Consider the following 20000-nt stretch of genomic DNA (forward strand, 5'->3'; position numbering starts at 1 on the left):
ACTCTCTGACTATCTCTCTCTCTCTCTCTGTCTCTCTCTCTCTCTCTCTCTCTCTCTCTCTCTCTCTCTCTCTCTCTCTCTCTCTGTGTCTCTCTCTCTCTGTGTCTCTCTGTGTCTCTCTGTCTCTCTCTCTGTCTCTCTCTCTCTCTGTCTCTCTCTATGTCTCTCTCTCTCTCTGTGTCTCTCTCTGTTGTTTGTATTTGTATTGTTTATATTTATTATTATTATTCATCAAGATAAGTTACTGTGATGTCATGATTCTTTTGGTCCTCAGTGGATGATCCCGACTACGACTTCCTCCACACTGACCTGTCATCCTCTGAGACTCTCCCTCCTCTCCCCCCCGCCCTGCCAGAGAAGAGACGCTGCAGCACTGCAGGTCTGTCTCTCTGTCTCTCTCTCAGTCTGTCTGTCTCTCTCTCAGTCTGTCTGTCTCTCTGTCTGACCTGAGGTGAGACCAGGTGGGATCTTGTTGTTGAGTTTAATGACATATTTAGTTTGACTGGAGTTTGATTCTTTCTGTTAGACAGTTCTTGTATCAGGTAGTACTCACTGTCTCACTCTCTGTATCTCCGTCTCTGTCTGTCTCTCTGTCTCTGTCTGTCTGTCTGTCTGTCTGCCGTTCTGGATCACAGGAACTGTCTGTCAGGCCGTGTCTTCGTTTGGCTTTGACTCCGCCCCCCACACCCAGAGCCCCACCCACTGTGACGATGTCATTGGACCTGATGAGTCATGCTCCTCCCCTTTGTCCCCCAGTAAGACGCCCCCCCCCCCTCCCTGAGAAGAAACGACACAGTGAGTGAAATAAACAATAATCAATAACTGTGTGAAGTCTTTAGGAGCTAAGCTAGGCTAACGATTAACCACGACTTCTAGTGTTTGTGCTAAGCTAGGCTAACGATTAACCACTGCCTCCAGTGTTTGTGCTAAGCTATGCTAACGACTAACATAAGAAACAGAGAACAAATAGATGGATAAAAATCAAAGCTGAGGCCAGACAGGTTTTTTTCCACTGATTTGTCTCTCCACCTGTCTGTCTGTCTACCTGTCTTCAGTCCACCAGTACCTCCAGTTCTGTTCGTCCTACAACGCTCAATCAGCAGCCATGTTCTACCAGCGTCCTGTCACCTTCAGTCAGCATTACAGTAGCAGGCAGCGAGACCTGGAGACCACCTACGGCCTCGCACATACACACCTGGACAAACAGACGTTAGACTCCGCCCCCTCACCTGAGCTACTTCCTGCTCCAGTTCTACCAGCAAAGAAGAAACAACAGGTAATTGGTTCCTTCTCAGCCTGTTTATTGTGTCTCGTGTCTTTACGACTTCCTCTGATTCTGATTATATCGTCTTCAGGATCCAGTTGGACCGGATGAGGAGGACCAGACCAGAGACAGGTGAGACAAACACAAAGACAGACGTGTCCACCTTCACCTGGACAGACAAACAGAGTCAGTGACGCCGTCTCCTCTGCAGTTCTCACAGTCTCCAGCAGGAGGTGGAGCCTAAGAAGAGGAGCAGGGAGCAGCAGCAGCAGCAGCAGGAGGAGGAGGAGGAGGAGGAGGTGCTACTGACCGACCGGCAGGAGATCCTCCACAGAATCACAATGAAGCCTCAGGTAAGGTCCTGACAGCTGAGCTCTGGCCTTTCTGCTTCATTCAGTCTGACTGTCCTCTGTCTGTCTCAGGACGAGGACGGGCCGGACGTCAAAGCAGCTTCTCCAGAGATCCTATTGGTCCACGCCACCGAGACCCCCAGAGGACCAGGTGAGTCCTGGTCCCAGTCCAGACTAAAGGTCTGCTCTGTCTGTGTGTGTAGAACAGGTTGTGTGTTTTGATGGTTGTGTGTGTGTGTGTGTGTGTGTGTGTGTGTGTAGAACAGGTTGTGTGTCTTGATGGTTGTGTGTGTGTGTGTGTGTGTGTGTGTGTGTGTGTGTGTGTGTGTGTGTGTAGAACAGGTTGTGTATATTGATGGTTGTGTGTGTGTGTGTGTAGAACAGGTTGTGTATCGTGAAGCCTTCCTCTCCACCTACAGAAGCTTCATCAGCCCCGATGACGTCATCACCAAACTCCAGCACAGATATCCTCTCTGAGTTAGTGTGTGTGTGTGTGTGTGTGTGTGTGTGTGTGTGTGTGTGTGTGTGTGTGTGTGTTTTTGTGTATGTGTGTGTGTGTGTGTGTGTGTGTGTGTGCAGATCAACACTTTAAATGACTAAGAACAAAGTAAAGAGATATTTAATCTTTAGTGTTGATCTGTAGATAAACTTCTTTAACCTTCAAAACATACAAACACTTGTGTGAACGACGGGACCCTGAACGCATCACTGCTGCTAACAACAGCTTCAGACTGCTGGTTAGAGTGGTGGAGGATCTGTGGTGAGACACACACACACACACACACACACACACACAACCAATCAGAGGCTTTGTTTTTTAAGCCCATTCCCTATAATAATATTAACTAGAGCTTTTTGACAGTGTGGCTGCTACTGCCCAAAGACGTTGCAATATATACAGTATATATATATATAGAGAGAGAGAGAGAGAGAGAGAGAGAGAGAGAGAGAATAGACAGTAGACTGTCTATAGTATTTTCAAAACCACCTGTCAAACCTCTGCCCCCTTTACCAACAACATGAGTCCAATCAACAACATATGGCTATCAGAAGAAAGATAAGACTCTGCCGAAGTGGTGACATTTAACATGGAGTCTAATGGAGCAGTTGGTTGGAGTTCATGTCGCTCTGTGGCTCTTTGAGACAAATGTTTAAGTCCGTTGGATTCCATAGACACATGGCTGCGACCAGCACAACATGTTCTACGTTTTGACCAAAAATGGTGTATAAAGAGTAAAAACTGTGGGAATGGGAGCAATTTGTTTGGAAAAATCACAGAATACTTTTCATTACATTTTACATCACATTTCAGTCATTTAGCAGACGCTTTTATCCAAAGCAACTTACAATAAGTGCATCAACATTGGTAATCAAAAGAACTACTAGTCACCAGAAGTCATAAGTACATTTCCTTTAAACAAGCATCTAAGAGCCTGAAGCAGAGCATAACTCAGAGCCAAAGTACAGAAACAAGAGAAACAGTTAGTGCTATAAGTAATACGAATACAATAAGTGCAACAAGCTGGTATGAAAACAATAAGTGCAACAAGCTAGTATGAATACAATAAGTGGTGAGTGGAAGGCTCAGGGTAGCACTTCCTGAAGAGGTGGGTCTTCAGCCTGATGAAAGATGGGCAGCGACTCTGCTGTCCTGACGTCAGTGGGAAGTTCATTCCACCACTGAGGGACCAGGACAGAAAACAGCCGTGACCGGGTCGATCGGCCGCCAGGACCTCTGAGCGACGGGGCGACCGATCGCCCTGAGGCAGCAGAGCCAAGTGGTCGGGCGGGGGTGTAAGTCTTGACCATGGTCTGGAGATAGGAAGGAGCTGTTCCTTTCACTGCCCTGTATTCTAGCACCAGAGTCTTAAACTGGATGAGCTCTTACAGGGAGCCAGTGTAGAGAACGGAGAAAGGAAGTTGTGTGGGAGAACTTGGGGCGATTGAACACCAGGCAAGCTTTTCCTGCTCTGCTCCACTCTGACCGTGATGTCATCACTCGCTGACATTCCGTGCAATACACACCCATTATAAAATGTGATAGCAGTGTGTGTGTGTGTGTGTGTGTGCGTGTGCGTGTGTGTGCGTGTGTGTACAGTTCCATAGAGCTGGACTCTGATTTGCTGCTGCTGCTGATGGACCTGGTGTTCAGCCTCCTGATTGGTGGAGAGCTGGGTCTGGCCCGCTTGCTGCGCTCCAACATCCTGTCAAAAATGGAGCAGAAGTGGCAGCTGATTGGCTCTCCTCAGTCCCTCCGCCCCCTCGCGGCCAGGGGCGTGGCTGCCAGGTAACCTGTGACCTCCTGGATGATTGACAAGTCCGTCCTCCACTCAGACACCAACGTCTCCTCTTCTGTTGTCTCTCAGACCAGGAACCCTTCTGGACTTCAGGAGTCAGGATCTAGCTGAACAGCTGACTCTGCTGGATTCTGAGCTTTTCTGCAAGATCGAGGTAGACCTCACCTGTCTGCCTCACACGTCTGTCTCACCTGTCTGTCTGTCTGTCTCACATGTCTGTCTCACCTGTCTGTCTCACCTGTCTGTCTGTCTCACCTGCCTGTCTGTCTGTCTCACCTGTCTGTCTGTCTCACCTGCCTAGCTTCCAGAGGTGTTGCTGTGGTCTAAAGAGCAGAATGAGGAGAAAAGTCCAAACCTGACGGAGTTCACCCAACACTTCAACAACGTCTCCTTCTGGTACACAATACACAACACACAACCTACATCCTACTACACAACCTAGTACACAACCGAGTACACAACGTATGTATTTATGTGTGTGTGTTTGTGTAATTGAGGACTAACGTGTGTGTGTCGCTGGTTTCAGGGTTCGTTCTGTCATCATTCTTCAGGATAAATCTCAGGACAGAGAGAAACTGCTGCTGAAGTTCCTGAAGACCATGAAGGTAACACACACACACACACACACACACACACACACACACACACACACACAAACACACAGGATGACTGTCTGACAGGGAGAGTAGTCACACTGCTGACGCTGCATTTGAGTGACGTAGGTGATCTCGCTTTGTCCTCGCTGTTTCTTTTCTTGACTTTAATCCTCTGAACAGAGTGTCCACTCCAGACTCTAGAGTTTCCTCCAGACTCCCATCTGCTAATCCGTTGCTCTGGTTTCTGATACACTGCTACAGGTAGACACCTTGACTTTGGTACACTGCTACAGGTAGACACGGTGACTCTGATACACTGCTACAGGTTGACACCGTGACTCTGATACACTGCTACAGGTAGACACGGTGACTCTGATACACTGCTACAGGTAGACACCTGGACTCTGGTACACTGCCACAGGTAGACACGGTGACTCTGGTACACTGCTACAGGTTGACACCGTGACTCTGGTACACTGCTACAGGTAGACACGGTGACTCTGATACACTGCTACAGGTAGACACCATGACTCTGATACACTGCTACAGGTAGACACCTTGACTCTGGTACACTGCTACAGGTAGACACCTTGACTCTGGTACACTGCTACAGGTAGACACCGTGACTCTAATACACTGCTACAGGTAGACACCTTGACTCTGGTACACTGCTACAGGTAGACACCGTGACTCTGATACACTGCTACAGGTAGACACCTTGACTCTGGTACACTGCTACAGGTAGACACCTTGACTCTGGTACACTGCTACAGGTAGACACCGTGACTCTGATACACTGCTACAGGTAGACACGGTGACTCTGGTACACTGCTACAGGTAGACACCTTGACTCTGGTACACTGCTACAGGTAGACACGGTGACTCTGGTACACTGCTACAGGTAGACACGGTGACTCTGGTACACTGCTACAGGTAGACACCGTGACTCTGATACACTGCTACAGGTAGACACCGTGACTCTGATACACTGCTACAGGTAGACAGCTTTCTCTGTTTATTCATAAATATGTCCAACACTCTAGTTGTACTGCTGCTTTGTGTTGACAATAAGGATGAAGATCATCTGACTCCAGCTACTGACTGTAAACCTGGTGACAATCTCTTTGTGTGTGTGTGTGTTCCTGAAGCACCTGCGGAGGCTTAACAACTTTAACTCATACCTGTCCATCCTGTCGGCGCTGGACTCCGCCCCCCTGCGACGCCTGGACTGGCAGAAAAACACAGCGGAGGTCTGAGTGTTTTCATGATAAGATAATAATAATAATTAGTCTGAAAAAAGAACTTGATCATGAGTCTGATCATGTTTGTGTTTGTGTTTGTGTTTTAGACTCTGGAGGAGTACAGCGCTCTGATTGACAGCTCATCATCCTTCAGAGCCTACAGAGCAGCTCTGGCTGAAGTGGAACCTCCCTGTATACCCTACCTGTAGGTTAATACCCCCTAAACTCCACATATATACCCTACCTGTAGGTTAATACCCCCTAAACTCCACATATATACCCTACCTGTAGGTTAATACCCCCTAAACTCCACATATATACCCTACCTGTAGGTTAATACCCCCTATACTCCACATATATACCCTACCTGTAGGTTAATACCCCCTATACCCCACATATATACCCTACCTGTAGGTTAATACCCCCTATACCCCACATATATACCCTACCTGTAGGTTAATACCCCCTAAACTCCACATATATACCCTACCTGTAGGTTAATACCCCCTAAACTCCACATATATACCCTACCTGTAGGTTAATACCCCCTAAACTCCACATATATACCCTACCTGTAGGTTAATACCCCCTATACTCCACATATATACCCTACCTGTAGGTTAATACCCCTTATACCCCACATATATACCCTACCTGTAGGTTAATACCCCCTATACCCCACATATATACCCTACCTGTAGGTTAATACCCCCTAAACTCCACATATATACCCTACCTGTAGGTTAATACCCCCTATACTCCACATATATACCCTACCTGTAGGTTAATACTCCTTATACTCCACATATATACCCTACCTGTAAGTTAATACCCCCTATACCCACATATATACCCTACCTGTAGGTTAATACCCCCTAAACTCCACATATATACCCTACCTGTAGGTTAATACCCCCTATACTCCACATATATACCCTACCTGTAGGTTAATACCCCTTATACCCCACATATATACCCTACCTGTAGGTTAATACCCCCTATACCCCACATATATACCCTACCTGTAGGTTAATACCCCCTATACCCCACATATATACCCTACCTGTAGGTTAATACCCCCTAAACTCCACATATATACCCTACCTGTAGGTTAATACCCCCTATACTCCACATATATACCCTACCTGTAGGTTAATACCCCCTAAACTCCACATATATACCCTACCTGTAGGTTAATACCCCCTATACTCCACATATATACCCTACCTGTAGGTTAATACTCCTTATACTCCACATATATACCCTACCTGTAAGTTAATACCCCCTATACCCACATATATACCCTACCTGTAGGTTAATACACCCTATACCCCACATATATACCCTACCTGTAGGTTAATACCCCTTATACTCCACATATATACTCTACCTGTAGGTTAATACCCCCTATACTCCACATATATACCCTACCTGTAGGTTAATACCCCTTATACCCCACATATATACCCTACCTGTAGGTTAATACACTCTATACCCCACATATATACCCTACCTGTAGGTTAATACCCCTTATACTCCACATATATACTCTACCTGTAGGTTAATACCCCCTATACTCCACATATATACCCTACCTGTAGGTTAATACCCCTTATACCCCACATATATACCCTACCTGTAGGTTAATACCCCCTATACCCCACATATATACCCTACCTGTAGGTTAATACCCCCTATACCCACATATATACCCTACCTGTAGGTTAATACTCCCTATACCCACATATATACCCTACCTGTAGGTTAATACCCCCTATACCCACATATATACCCTACCTGTAGGTTAATACCCTCTATACCCCACATATGTACCCTACCTGTAGGTTAATACCCTCTATACCCCACATATATACCCTATCTGTAGGTTAATACCCCCTATACCCACATATATACCCTACCTGTAGGTTAATACCCTCTATACCCCACATATATACCCTACCTGTAGGTTAATACCCCCTATACCCCACATATATACATAACACTACATTATACCTGTCTCTCTCTCTAACCTGTCTGTCTGTTCAGGGGGTTGATCCTTCAGGACTTGACCTTCGTCCACCTGGGGAATCCTGACACGGTGATGACATCACAGGGATCAAAGGTCAACTTCTCTAAACGCTGGCAGCAGTTCAACATCCTGGACACTCTGAGGAGCTACCAGCAAGTGTCAGTCACCTGTAGTACTATTACTACCTCTATAATAAGTAGTATTACAGTATGTCACCTGTAGTATTACTACCTACATAATAAGTAGTATTACAGTACTAATACCTGTTTCTCTCTCTGTCTGCAGTCCCTACACTCTGCAGCCTAATGATGACATCATATCGTTCTTTAATGACTTCAGCGATCACCTGGCAGAAGAGGCATTGTGGGAACTCTCACTCAGGCTCCGCCCACGGAATGCCCCACGAACCAATCAGAGATGACTGACCAAAAGAGACTCAGCCTGTGCTAACCTGCATAGCAACAAAGCTAACATGTGCTAGTTCAATGCTAACATGTGGATATTGAGAATTGAGGTGGCTAAACATGATGCTAACCTGAATTAAACTGGTACTGAACTGGATTAGACTGGTGCTAATGTGTCACATGCTGGGCTAATCATGGCCAACAGTTTGCTAACATGTGCTCATCTGGTCTATTCCTGCAATAACTGGCAACAACCTGAACTTATCTTATGTTAGCCCGGTGTTAGCTGAGGTTAGCCTGGAGCTAACTGGGGTTAGCCAGGTGTTAGCTGAGGTTAGCCTGAAGCTAACTGGGGTTAGCCAGGTGTTAGCTTAGGGTAGCCTGAAGCTAACTGGGGTTAGCCAGGTGTTAGCCTGGGGCCTCTTCCTGTGTACAATTATTCACATCAATATTTCAATAAACATGCTCACTTGTTGATGAATAATCTGGCTCTATAAAGTAACTAAAGTTATGAAATAAATGTAGTGCAGTAGAAGTATAAAGTAGCATAAAACTGAACTACACAAGTAAAGTACACTTGTACTTTACTTCATTACTGTACTTAAGTGTGGTATTTGAGTAAATGTACTTCGTGACATTAGTCATTAGTGTTTATATCATCAATATTTCAATATAATCTGACATTTATATAACAGGTGAAGTGTTTGTCTGCACTGATCACCTGTGCAGGTGTATCATGTCTCTGACCCAGTGCATGCTGGGAAAGAATCCAGCAGATGAATGGATGAAAGTTGTTTTAATCTTCTTGTACTCTTCTTCCTCCGCCCCTATGAACCGGCTCAATATTATACATAATAATAATAATAATAATAATAATAATAATATAATAATAATACACTTTATTTGTTTTCAGACAAAGGACTTTACAAAGAAAATAAAAATACAAAATACAGTATGAGTGAGCAGACAGCACCAATCAAACACCGGACACATCGAGCGGCTCGGTGAACAGACAGCACCAATCAAACACCGGACACATCGAGCGGCTCAGTGAACAGACAGCACCAATCAAACACCGGACACATCGAGCGGCTCGGTGAACAGACAGCACCAATCAAACACCAAACACATCGAGCGGCTCGGTGAACAGACAGCACCAATCAAACATCGGACACATCGAGCGGCTCGGTGCTCCAAACGAACCGGGAGAAACGTTGAAGAGCCACCGGGCCCCGGCTCTGTACCGGCGGGATGGTCTGTTTGAAGTCAATGGAGTGAGGTCACCAGGTGAGTTTACGGTAACGAGACTCTGACGGCTAACGGCTACCGGTGAGGCTAATGCTAACATTGCTAACAATGCTAACAGCTGTTAGCTCCGGTCTCTTAGATTTCACCATTAACACATAATAAACGTAAGTTATTAAGGTTTAAACTCTTTAGTTGATCAGGAGTATTAATCACACTGAGATTGTTTTGTTTTAATTATTGTGTTATTAGATGATGACGTCACATAAAGCAGCAGTTTTTATTTCTGATAAATAAATAAATAAATCCAGTAACGATGAGATGAGGTTTTTAATAATCTTTATTTATAAATACATAAATAAATAAGTACATGAAGAAGAAACAAACACTGAAATAAGTTCATTTAAACGTTTCTATATTTTATCATTGACACAAAATGTTTCTTTACTTCAGAAACACAAAGAATTCAGATGTTATTGTTTTGGTCAATTTAAATGTAGAATATGACGAGAAATAAAATTAGATTCAGATGACAAAGAAAGTTGTTACAACAGATAACATATTTATAATATTTATTACATTTATAATATTTATTACATTTATTGCATTTATAATATTTATTACATTTATAATATTTATTACATTTATTGCATTTATAATATTTAATACATTTAGAATATTTATTACATTTAGAATATTTATTACATTTATTGCATTTATAATATTTAATACATTTAGAATATTTATTACATTTAGAATATTTATTACATTTATTGCATTTAGAATATTTGCACGCCCAACTCCACCCGCCCCGTGGCTGTCGGACTCAGTGCGTACTGATAGACGGAGCCTAAGAGAGGCTGAGCGTAAATGGAGAAAAGGCAAACTCCCGGAGGACCTTCTTAACTTCCAAGCTCTTCTTTCCACTTTTTCCTCCTCTCTATCTACTGCTAAAGCTGCGTTCTTCCGCTCTAAAATCCTAACCTCTGCTTCCAATCCTAAAAAACTCTTTGAAACTTTCACTTCACTCCTCCAACCCCCACCCCCTCCTCCTACTTCCTCCCTTCTCCCTGATGATTTTGCCAACTTCTTTGACAAGAAGGTAAACGATATCAGATCCTCCTTCTCTCAGCCCCTCTCTCCCTGTCCAATCCTGCCCCCACAGCTCTCCCTCCCATCTCCACGCCCCATCTTACCCTTTCTGGCTCCTCTCTCCCCTAACGAGGTCCTCAACCTTGTTACGTCTAACCGCCCCACCACGTGCTCCCTTGACCCGATCCCTTCCCCTCTTCTTCAGTCAATTGCGACTGAACTCCTTCCTTTCCTCACCCACCTCATCAACACATCTCTTGTTTCAGGATGCTTTCCCACGGCCTTCAAGGCCGCCAGAGTCACCCCCCTTCTGAAGAAACCATCACTTGACCCCTCTGATGTCAAGAACTTCAGACCGGTTTCTCTTCTACCCTTTCTATCCAAAACACTTGAACGTGCTGTCTTTAACCAACTGTCTTCCTATCTCCACCAAAACAGCCTTTTTGGACCCCCACCAGTCCGGGTTCAAAGTGGGTCACTCGACAGAGACGGCCCTCCTTGCGGTGACAGAGTCGCTTCACGCCGCGAGAGCGAACTCTCTCTCCTCTGTCCTGATTCTCCTGGACTTGTCTGCGGCGTTTGACACTGTGAACCATCAAATCCTCCTCTCATCCCTCGAGGGGATGGGCGTCTCAGGCTCTGCACTCTCCCTGTTTGCATCCTACCTGACGGGTCGATCCTACCAGGTGACCTGGAGGGGGGCACCTCGAAGTGATTGACAACACACCACCTCAAGCTCAACCTGGACAAAACTGAGCTACTGTTCCTCCCGGGGAAGGGTTGCCCGCACCGGGACCTGTCCATCACCATTGATGATACCGTGGTGACGCCGACTCGGACCGCGAAGAACCTGGGTGTGACCCTGGATGACCAACTGTCATTCTCGGCAAACATTTCATCCGTTACACGCTCCTGCAGATTCCTGCTCTACAACATCAGGAGGATTCGTCCCTTCCTGACTGACGAGACGGAGCAGGTTCTCATCCAGGCTCTTGTCATCTCCCGCCTGGACTACTGCAACTCTCTACTCGCCGGAGCCCCGGCGTCGGCCATCAGACCTCTGGAGCTTGTCCAGAAAGCCGCAGCTCGCCTGGTGTTCAATCGCCCCAAGTTCTCCCACACAACTTCCTTTCTCCGTTCTCTACACTGGCTCCCTGTAAGAGCTCATCCAGTCTAAGACTCTGGTGCTAGAATACAGGGCAGTGAAAGGAACAGCTCCTTCATATCTCCAGGCCACGGTCAAGCCTTACACCCCCGCCCGACCACTTCTCTCTGCTGCCTCGGGGTGATCGGTCGCCCCGTCGCTCAGAGGTCCCGGCGGCCGATCGTCTCGGTCATGGCTGTTTTCTGTCCTGGCCCCACAGTGGTGGAATGAACTACTCACTGACGTCAGGACAGCGGAGTCGCTGCCCATCTTTCATCAGGCTGAAAACCCACCTCTTCAGGAAGTGCTACCCTGAGCCTTCCACTCACCTCTTATTGTTTCATACTAGCTTGTTGCACTTATTGTATTCGTATTACTTATAGCACTAACTGTTTCTCTTGTTTCTGTACTTTGGCTCTGAGTTATGCTCTGCTTCAGGCTCTTAGAAGCTTGTTTAAAGGAAATGTACTTATGACTTCTGGTGACTAGTAGTTCTTTTGATTACCAATGTTGATGCACTTATTGTAAGTCGCTTTGGATAAAAGCGTCTGCTAAATGACTGTAATGTAACGTAATATCATATTTATAAAATGTATAATATTTATTACATTTATAATATTTATTATATTTATAACATTTATAATATTTATTACATTTATCTCATGTGTCTCACCTGTCTTGTGTCTCACCTGTCTCTGTCTCACCTGTCTTGTGTTTCAACTGTCTGTGTCTCACCTGTCTTGTGTCTCACCTGTCTCTGTCTCACCTGTCTCTAACTCACCTGTCTTGTGTCTCACCTGTCTGTGTCTCACCTGTCTGTGTCTCACCTGTCTTGTGTCTCACCTGTCTGTGTCTCACCTCTCTAGATCTCACCTGTCTGTGTCTCAGGTGTCAATGATGCTGCAGCTCCCCCTGGTGGTGACGGCTCAGGTGGACCTGGTCCTGCTGCTGGTCTCCCTGCTGGCCTTGTGGACCAGACTGAGCCACCTCAGCTACCCCAACGCTGTGGTGTGAGTGTGTTTGTTTTACACACCTGGTCACCCTGCCTCACCTGTCTGTGTCTCACCTGTCTCCATGATGTTTGTGTTTGACAGGTTTGATGAGGTGTACTACGGTCAGTTCGTGTCACTCTACATGAAGAGGGTCTTCTTCATCGATGACAGCGGGCCGCCGCTCGGTCACATGATCCTGGCCCTCGGAGGTCAGTTACCGCGACAACCGCTCCATGATGTTACCTGTGTGTCAGAAACCTGTGTGATGATGTCATGAATGTGTTTGTTGCAGCGTACCTGGGAGGATTTGATGGGAATTTTGTGTGGAACAGAATTGGAGCAGGTAGGAACACCAGTTACCGTACCACAACCCGCTTTAGACTAGTTTAAACTGGTTTAAACCTATTTAGACCAGTTTAAAACAGGTTTAACCAGTTTTAACCATTTTGAACTAGTTTGAACCAGTTTAAACCAGTTTGAACCAGTCTGAACTGGTGTGTTTTGTCCTACAGAGTATCCCAGCAGTGTGAGTGTGTGGACTCTGCGGTTGCTGCCGGCTCTGTGTGGAGCTCTCTGTGTTCCTCTGGTCTACCTGTTGACTCTGGAACTCAAGTTCTCTCACCTGTCGGCTCTGGGAGCTTCAGCTCTGCTGCTGCTGGGTGAGTCAACAATAAACAACACAATAAACAACACAATAGACATAACAGTAAACAACACGATAAACAACACGATAAACATCACATAAACAACACGATAAACATCACGATAAACAACACGATAAACAACACGATAAACATCACGATAAACAACACGATAAACATCCCGATAAACAACACGATAAACATCACGATAAACATCACAATAAACATCACGATAAACAACACGATAAACATCACGATAAACAACACAACATCACAATAAACAACACGTTAACAACACGATAAACAACGCGTTAACAACGCGATAAACATCACGATAAACAACACCATAAACATCACGATAAACAACACGTTAACAACACGTTAACAACACGATAAACAGCGCGTTAACAACACGATAAACATCGCGATAAACAACACAATAAACATCATGATAAACAACACGTTAACAACACGATAAACAACACGATAAACATCACGATAAACAACACCATAAACATCACGATAAACAACACCATAAACATCCCGATAAACAACACCATAAACATCCCGATAAACAACACCATAAACATCACGATAAACATCACGATAAACAACACCATAAACATCACGATAAACAACACGATAAACATCACGATAAACATCACGATAAACAACACCATAAACATCACGATAAACAACACCATAAACATCACGATAAACATCACGATAAAAAACACGATAAACAACACGATAAACAACACTATAAACAACACGATAAACAACACGTTAACAACACGATAAACAACACTATAAACAACACGATAAACAACACGTTAACAACACGATAAACAACGCGTTAACAACACGATAAACATCACGATAAACATCACGATAAACAACACCATAAACATCACGATAAACAACACCATAAACATCACGATAAACATCACGATAAAAAACACGATAAACAACACGATAAACAACACTATAAACAACACGATAAACAACACGTTAACAACACGATAAACAACACTATAAACAACACGATAAACAACACGTTAACAACACGATAAACAACGCGTTAACAACACGATAAACATCACGATAAACAACACGATAAACATCACGATGAACAACACGATAAACATCACGATGAACAACACGATAAACATCACGATGAACAACACGATAAACATCACGATAAACATCACGATGAACAACACGATAAACATCACGATGAACAACACGATAAACATCACGATGAACAACACGATAAACATCACGATGAACAACACCATAAACAACACGATAAACATCGCGATAAACAACACAATAAACATCATGATAAACAACACGTTAACAACACGATAAACAACACGATAAACATCACGATAAACAACACCATAAACATCACGATAAACAACACCATAAACATCCCGATAAACAACACCATAAACATCCCGATAAACAACACCATAAACATCACGATAAACATCACGATAAACAACACCATAAACATCACGATAAACAACACGATAAACATCACGATAAACATCACGATAAACAACACCATAAACATCACGATAAACAACACCATAAACATCACGATAAACATCACGATAAAAAACACGATAAACAACACGATAAACAACACTATAAACAACACGATAAACAACACGTTAACAACACGATAAACAACACTATAAACAACACGATAAACAACACGTTAACAACACGATAAACAACGCGTTAACAACACGATAAACATCACGATAAACATCACGATAAACAACACCATAAACATCACGATAAACAACACCATAAACATCACGATAAACATCACGATAAAAAACACGATAAACAACACGATAAACAACACTATAAACAACACGATAAACAACACGTTAACAACACGATAAACAACACTATAAACAACACGATAAACAACACGTTAACAACACGATAAACAACGCGTTAACAACACGATAAACATCACGATAAACAACACGATAAACATCACGATGAACAACACGATAAACATCACGATGAACAACACGATAAACATCACGATAAACATCACGATGAACAACACGATAAACATCACGATGAACAACACGATAAACATCACGATGAACAACACGATAAACATCACGATGAACAACACCATAAACAACACGATAAACATCACGATGAACAACACCATAAACAACACGTTAACAACACGATAAACATCACGATGAACAACACCATAAACAACACCATAAACATCACGGTGAACAACACCATAAACAACACGTTAACAACACGATAAACATCACGATGAACAACACCATAAACAACACCATAGACATCACGATAAACAACACCATAAACATCACGATGAACAACACGATAAACATCACGATAAACAACATGATAAACATCACGATAAACAACACCATAAACAACACTATAAACAACACCATAAACAACACTATAAACAACACCATAAACATCACGATGAACAACACTATAAACAACACAATAAACATTACGATAAACAACACCATAAACATCACGATAACAACACCATAAACAACACGTTAACAACACGATAAACATCACGATGAACAACACAATAAACATCACGATAAACAACACCATAAACAACACCATAGACATCACGATAAACAACACCATAAACAACACGTTAACAACACGATAAACAACACAATAAACAACACGATAAACAACACGATAAACAACACGATAAACATCACGATAAGATAAACAACACGATAAACAACACTATAGACATCACGATAAACAACACCATAAACAACACGATAAACAACACGATAAACAACACGATAAACATCACGATAAGATAAACACGATAAACAACACTATAAACAACACGATAAACAACACTATAAACACGTTAACAACACGATAAACAACTCGATAAACAATACGATAAACAACTCGATAAACAACACGATAAACAACACTATAAACAACACGTTAACAACACGATAAACATCACGATAAACAACACTATAAACAACACGATAAACAACACGATAAACAACACTATAAACAACACTATAAACAACACGATAAACAACACGATAAACATCACGATAAACAACACGATAAACAACTCGATAAACAACACGATAAACAACTCGATAAACAACATGATAAACAACACTATAAACAACACGATAAACAACTCGATAAACAACACTATAAACAACACTATAAACAACACGTTAACAACACGATAAACATCACGATAAACAACACTATAAACAACACGATAAACAACACTATAAACACGTTAACAACACGTTAACAACACGTTAACAACACGATAAACAACACTATAAACAACACGTTAACAACACGTTAACAACACGTTAACAACACTATAAACAACACTATAAACAACACGATAAACAACACGATAAACATCACGATAAACATCACGATAAACAACACAATAAACAACACTATAAACACGTTAACAACACGATAAACATCACGATAAACAACACTATAAACAACACGATAAACAACACTATAAACAACACTATAAACAACACGATAAACAACACAATAAACAACACAATAAACAACACTATAAACAACACTATAAACACGTTAACAACACTATAAACACGTTAACAACACGTTAACAACACGATAAACAACACTATAAACACGTTAACAACACTATAAACACGTTAACAACACGTTAACAACACGATAAACAACACTATAAACAACACTATAAACAACACTATAAACAACACGATAAACATCACGATAAACATCACGATAAACATCACGATAAACAACACTATAAACAACACGTTAACAACACGATAAACATCACGATAAACAACACTATAAACAACACTATAAACAACACTATAAACAACACGATAAACAACACTATAAACACGTTAACAACACGTTAACAACACGATAAACAACTCGATAAACAACACGTTAACAACACGATAAACATCACGATAAACAACACTATAAACAACACGATAAACAACACTATAAACAACACTATAAACACGTTAACAACACGTTAACAACACGTTAACAACACGATAAACAACACTATAAACAACACTATAAACAACACGATAAACAACACGATAAACAACACTATAAACACGTTAACAACACGTTAACAACACGATAAACAACACCATAAACAACACCATAGACATCACGATAAACAACACCATAAACAACACGTTAACAACACGATAAACAACACAATAAACAACACGATAAACAACACGATAAACAACACGATAAACATCACGATTAACAACACGTTAACAACACGTTAACAACACTATAAACAACACGATAAACAACACGATAAACAACACGATAAACAACACGATAAACAACACAATAAACAACACAATAAACAACACTATAAACACGTTAACAACACGATAAACAACACGATAAACAACTCGATAAACAACACGATAAACAACACTATAAACAACACGTTAACAACACGATAAACAACACGATAAACAACTCGATAAACAACACGATAAACAACACGATAAACAACACTATAAACAACACGTTAACAACACGATAAACATCACGATAAACAACACGATAAACAACTCGATAAACAACACTATAAACAACACGTTAACAACACGATAAACATCACGATAAACAACACGATAAACAACACGATAAACAACACGATAAACAACACGATAAACAACACGATAAACATCACGATAAACATCACGATTAACAACACGTTAACAACACGTTAACAACACTATAAACAACAAGATAAACAACACGATAAACAACACGATAAACAACACGTTAACAACACGTTAACAACACGATAAACAACACGATAAACAACACGATAAACAACACGATAAACATCACGATAAACATCACGATAAACAACACGTTAACAACACGTTAACAACACGTTAACAACACTATAAACAACACTATAAACAACACGATAAGATAAACAACACTATAAACAACACAATAAACAACACTATAAACACGTTAACAACACGATAAACAACACGATAAACAACACTATAAACAACACGTTAACAACACGATAAACATCACGATAAACAACACTATAAACAACACTATAAACACGTTAACAACACGTTAACAACACGATAAACAACACTATAAACAACACGTTAACAACACGTTAACAACACGATAAACATCACGATAAACAACACTATAAACAACACTATAAACACGTTAACAACACGTTAACAACACGTTAACAACACGATAAACATCACGATAAACAACACTATAAACAACACTATAAACAACACGATAAACAACACTATAAACACGTTAACAACACGTTAACAACACGATAAACATCACGATAAACAACACTCTAAACAACACGATAAACAACACTATAAACAACACGATAAACAACACAATAAATAACACGATAAACAACACTATAAACAACACGATAAACAACACTATAAACAACACCATAAACAACACTATAAACAACACCATAAACAACACTATAAACAACACCATAAACAACACCATAAACAACACGTTAACAACACGTTAACAACACGATTAACAACACTATAAACAACACTATAAACAACACTATAAACAACACCATAAACAACACGTTAACAACACGATTAACAACACGATAAACAACACAATATGACTGTGGAGTGTTCAGGGACCAACGTGTCTGCGGTGCGTTCAGGGACTGAAGTGTAATGTTGTTTTCCAGAGAACTCTCTGATCGTCCAGTCCCGCTTCATGTTACTGGAGTCTCTCCTCATCTTCTTCGTCCTGGTGGCCGTCCTCTCCTACCTGAAGTTTTACAACGATCCCCACAGCTGCTTCAGATACTGTTGGCTCCTGATGTCTGGAGCCTCATGTGCTGCTGCTGTAGGGTGTGTGTGTGTGTGTGTGTGTGTGTGTGTGTGTGTGTGTGTAAAACAGGGTGAAGTATATGGGTGTGTTGTGTGTATTAATGTGTGTATTGTGTGTAACAGGGTGAAGTATATGGGTGTGTTCTCCTACCTGATGCTGGTGGGCGTGGCCTCTCTACACACCTGGAACCTGATTGGAGACAGAACTGTCAGTCACGTGAGTCCACATTCACACAGACAGAAGATCAGTTTATTGATCTCTGTGTGTTGATTGGTTCCAGCTCATTAGTGATGTCACCAGGTGGTGATGTCACCAGGTGATGCATTTGTGAAACTTTATAATACAAGACAGTTAAAAGAGTGTGTGTGTGTGTGTGTGTGTGCGCAGCTGAGTGTGTGTGTGCAGTGTGTGTGTCGGGTTGTGTGTCTGTTGGTGGTTCCGGTTCTCCTCTATGTGTTCTGGTTCTACGTCCATCTGACTCTGCTGCATCGCAGCGGACCACATGACCAACTGATGAGCTCCTCCTTCCAGGCCAGTCTGGAGGTAAAACACGCATATACACATATATATATATATATATATATATATATATATATATATATATATATATATATATATATATATATATATATATATATATGTGACTGATTGTCTGTCTGTCTTCAGGGCGGTCTCTCCAGAATCACTCAGGGTCAACCTCTGGAAGTATCTTACGGCAGTCAGGTGACTTTAAGAAGCTCCGCCTCCCAA

At 42.0% G+C, this 20000-nt stretch overlaps 2 protein-coding genes across 4 annotated transcripts in view; both read left to right on the forward strand.

Moving 5' to 3' along the window:
* The window catches only part of LOC137866829 (rap guanine nucleotide exchange factor 1-like), a 13732-nt gene extending 5394 nt beyond the window's left edge, over positions 1-8338 (forward strand). The window contains 17 exon segments of the mRNA XM_068702992.1: positions 275-379; positions 636-763; positions 765-795; positions 1056-1276; positions 1356-1396; positions 1476-1617; positions 1687-1765; positions 1994-2078; positions 2282-2374; positions 3713-3901; positions 3981-4065; positions 4213-4307; positions 4438-4516; positions 5656-5757; positions 5856-5953; positions 7795-7935; positions 8063-8338. Of these exon segments, the coding sequence (XP_068559093.1) occupies positions 275-379; positions 636-763; positions 765-795; positions 1056-1276; positions 1356-1396; positions 1476-1617; positions 1687-1765; positions 1994-2078; positions 2282-2374; positions 3713-3901; positions 3981-4065; positions 4213-4307; positions 4438-4516; positions 5656-5757; positions 5856-5953; positions 7795-7935; positions 8063-8198 (1850 nt within the window). The 3' untranslated portion in view covers positions 8199-8338.
* Positions 8339-9306: 968 nt separating this feature from the next.
* Positions 9307-20000, forward strand: part of pomt1 (protein-O-mannosyltransferase 1) — a 15053-nt gene continuing 4359 nt past the window's right edge. The window contains exons 1-9 of one of the 3 annotated variants that reach the window (XM_068703005.1): positions 9307-9468; positions 12529-12672; positions 12757-12863; positions 12947-12997; positions 13167-13313; positions 19105-19270; positions 19373-19466; positions 19638-19793; positions 19917-20000. The exon at positions 19917-20000 is cut by the window's right edge and continues 47 nt beyond it. In XM_068703005.1, coding sequence (XP_068559106.1) covers positions 12557-12672; positions 12757-12863; positions 12947-12997; positions 13167-13313; positions 19105-19270; positions 19373-19466; positions 19638-19793; positions 19917-20000 — 921 coding nt within the window. In that variant the 5' untranslated portion in view covers positions 9307-9468; positions 12529-12556. The remainder of the gene's footprint in view (positions 9469-12528; positions 12673-12756; positions 12864-12946; positions 12998-13166; positions 13314-19104; positions 19271-19372; positions 19467-19637; positions 19794-19916) is intronic. The other 2 variants (XM_068703003.1, XM_068703004.1) reach the window with 2 other exon arrangements.

The sequence above is a fragment of the Cebidichthys violaceus genome, unplaced genomic scaffold (assembly GCF_023349555.1).
Source record: "Cebidichthys violaceus isolate CVI_PGR_0920_01 unplaced genomic scaffold, fCebVio1.0.p SCAF_9, whole genome shotgun sequence".
Classification (NCBI taxonomy): domain Eukaryota; kingdom Metazoa; phylum Chordata; class Actinopteri; order Perciformes; family Stichaeidae; genus Cebidichthys; species Cebidichthys violaceus.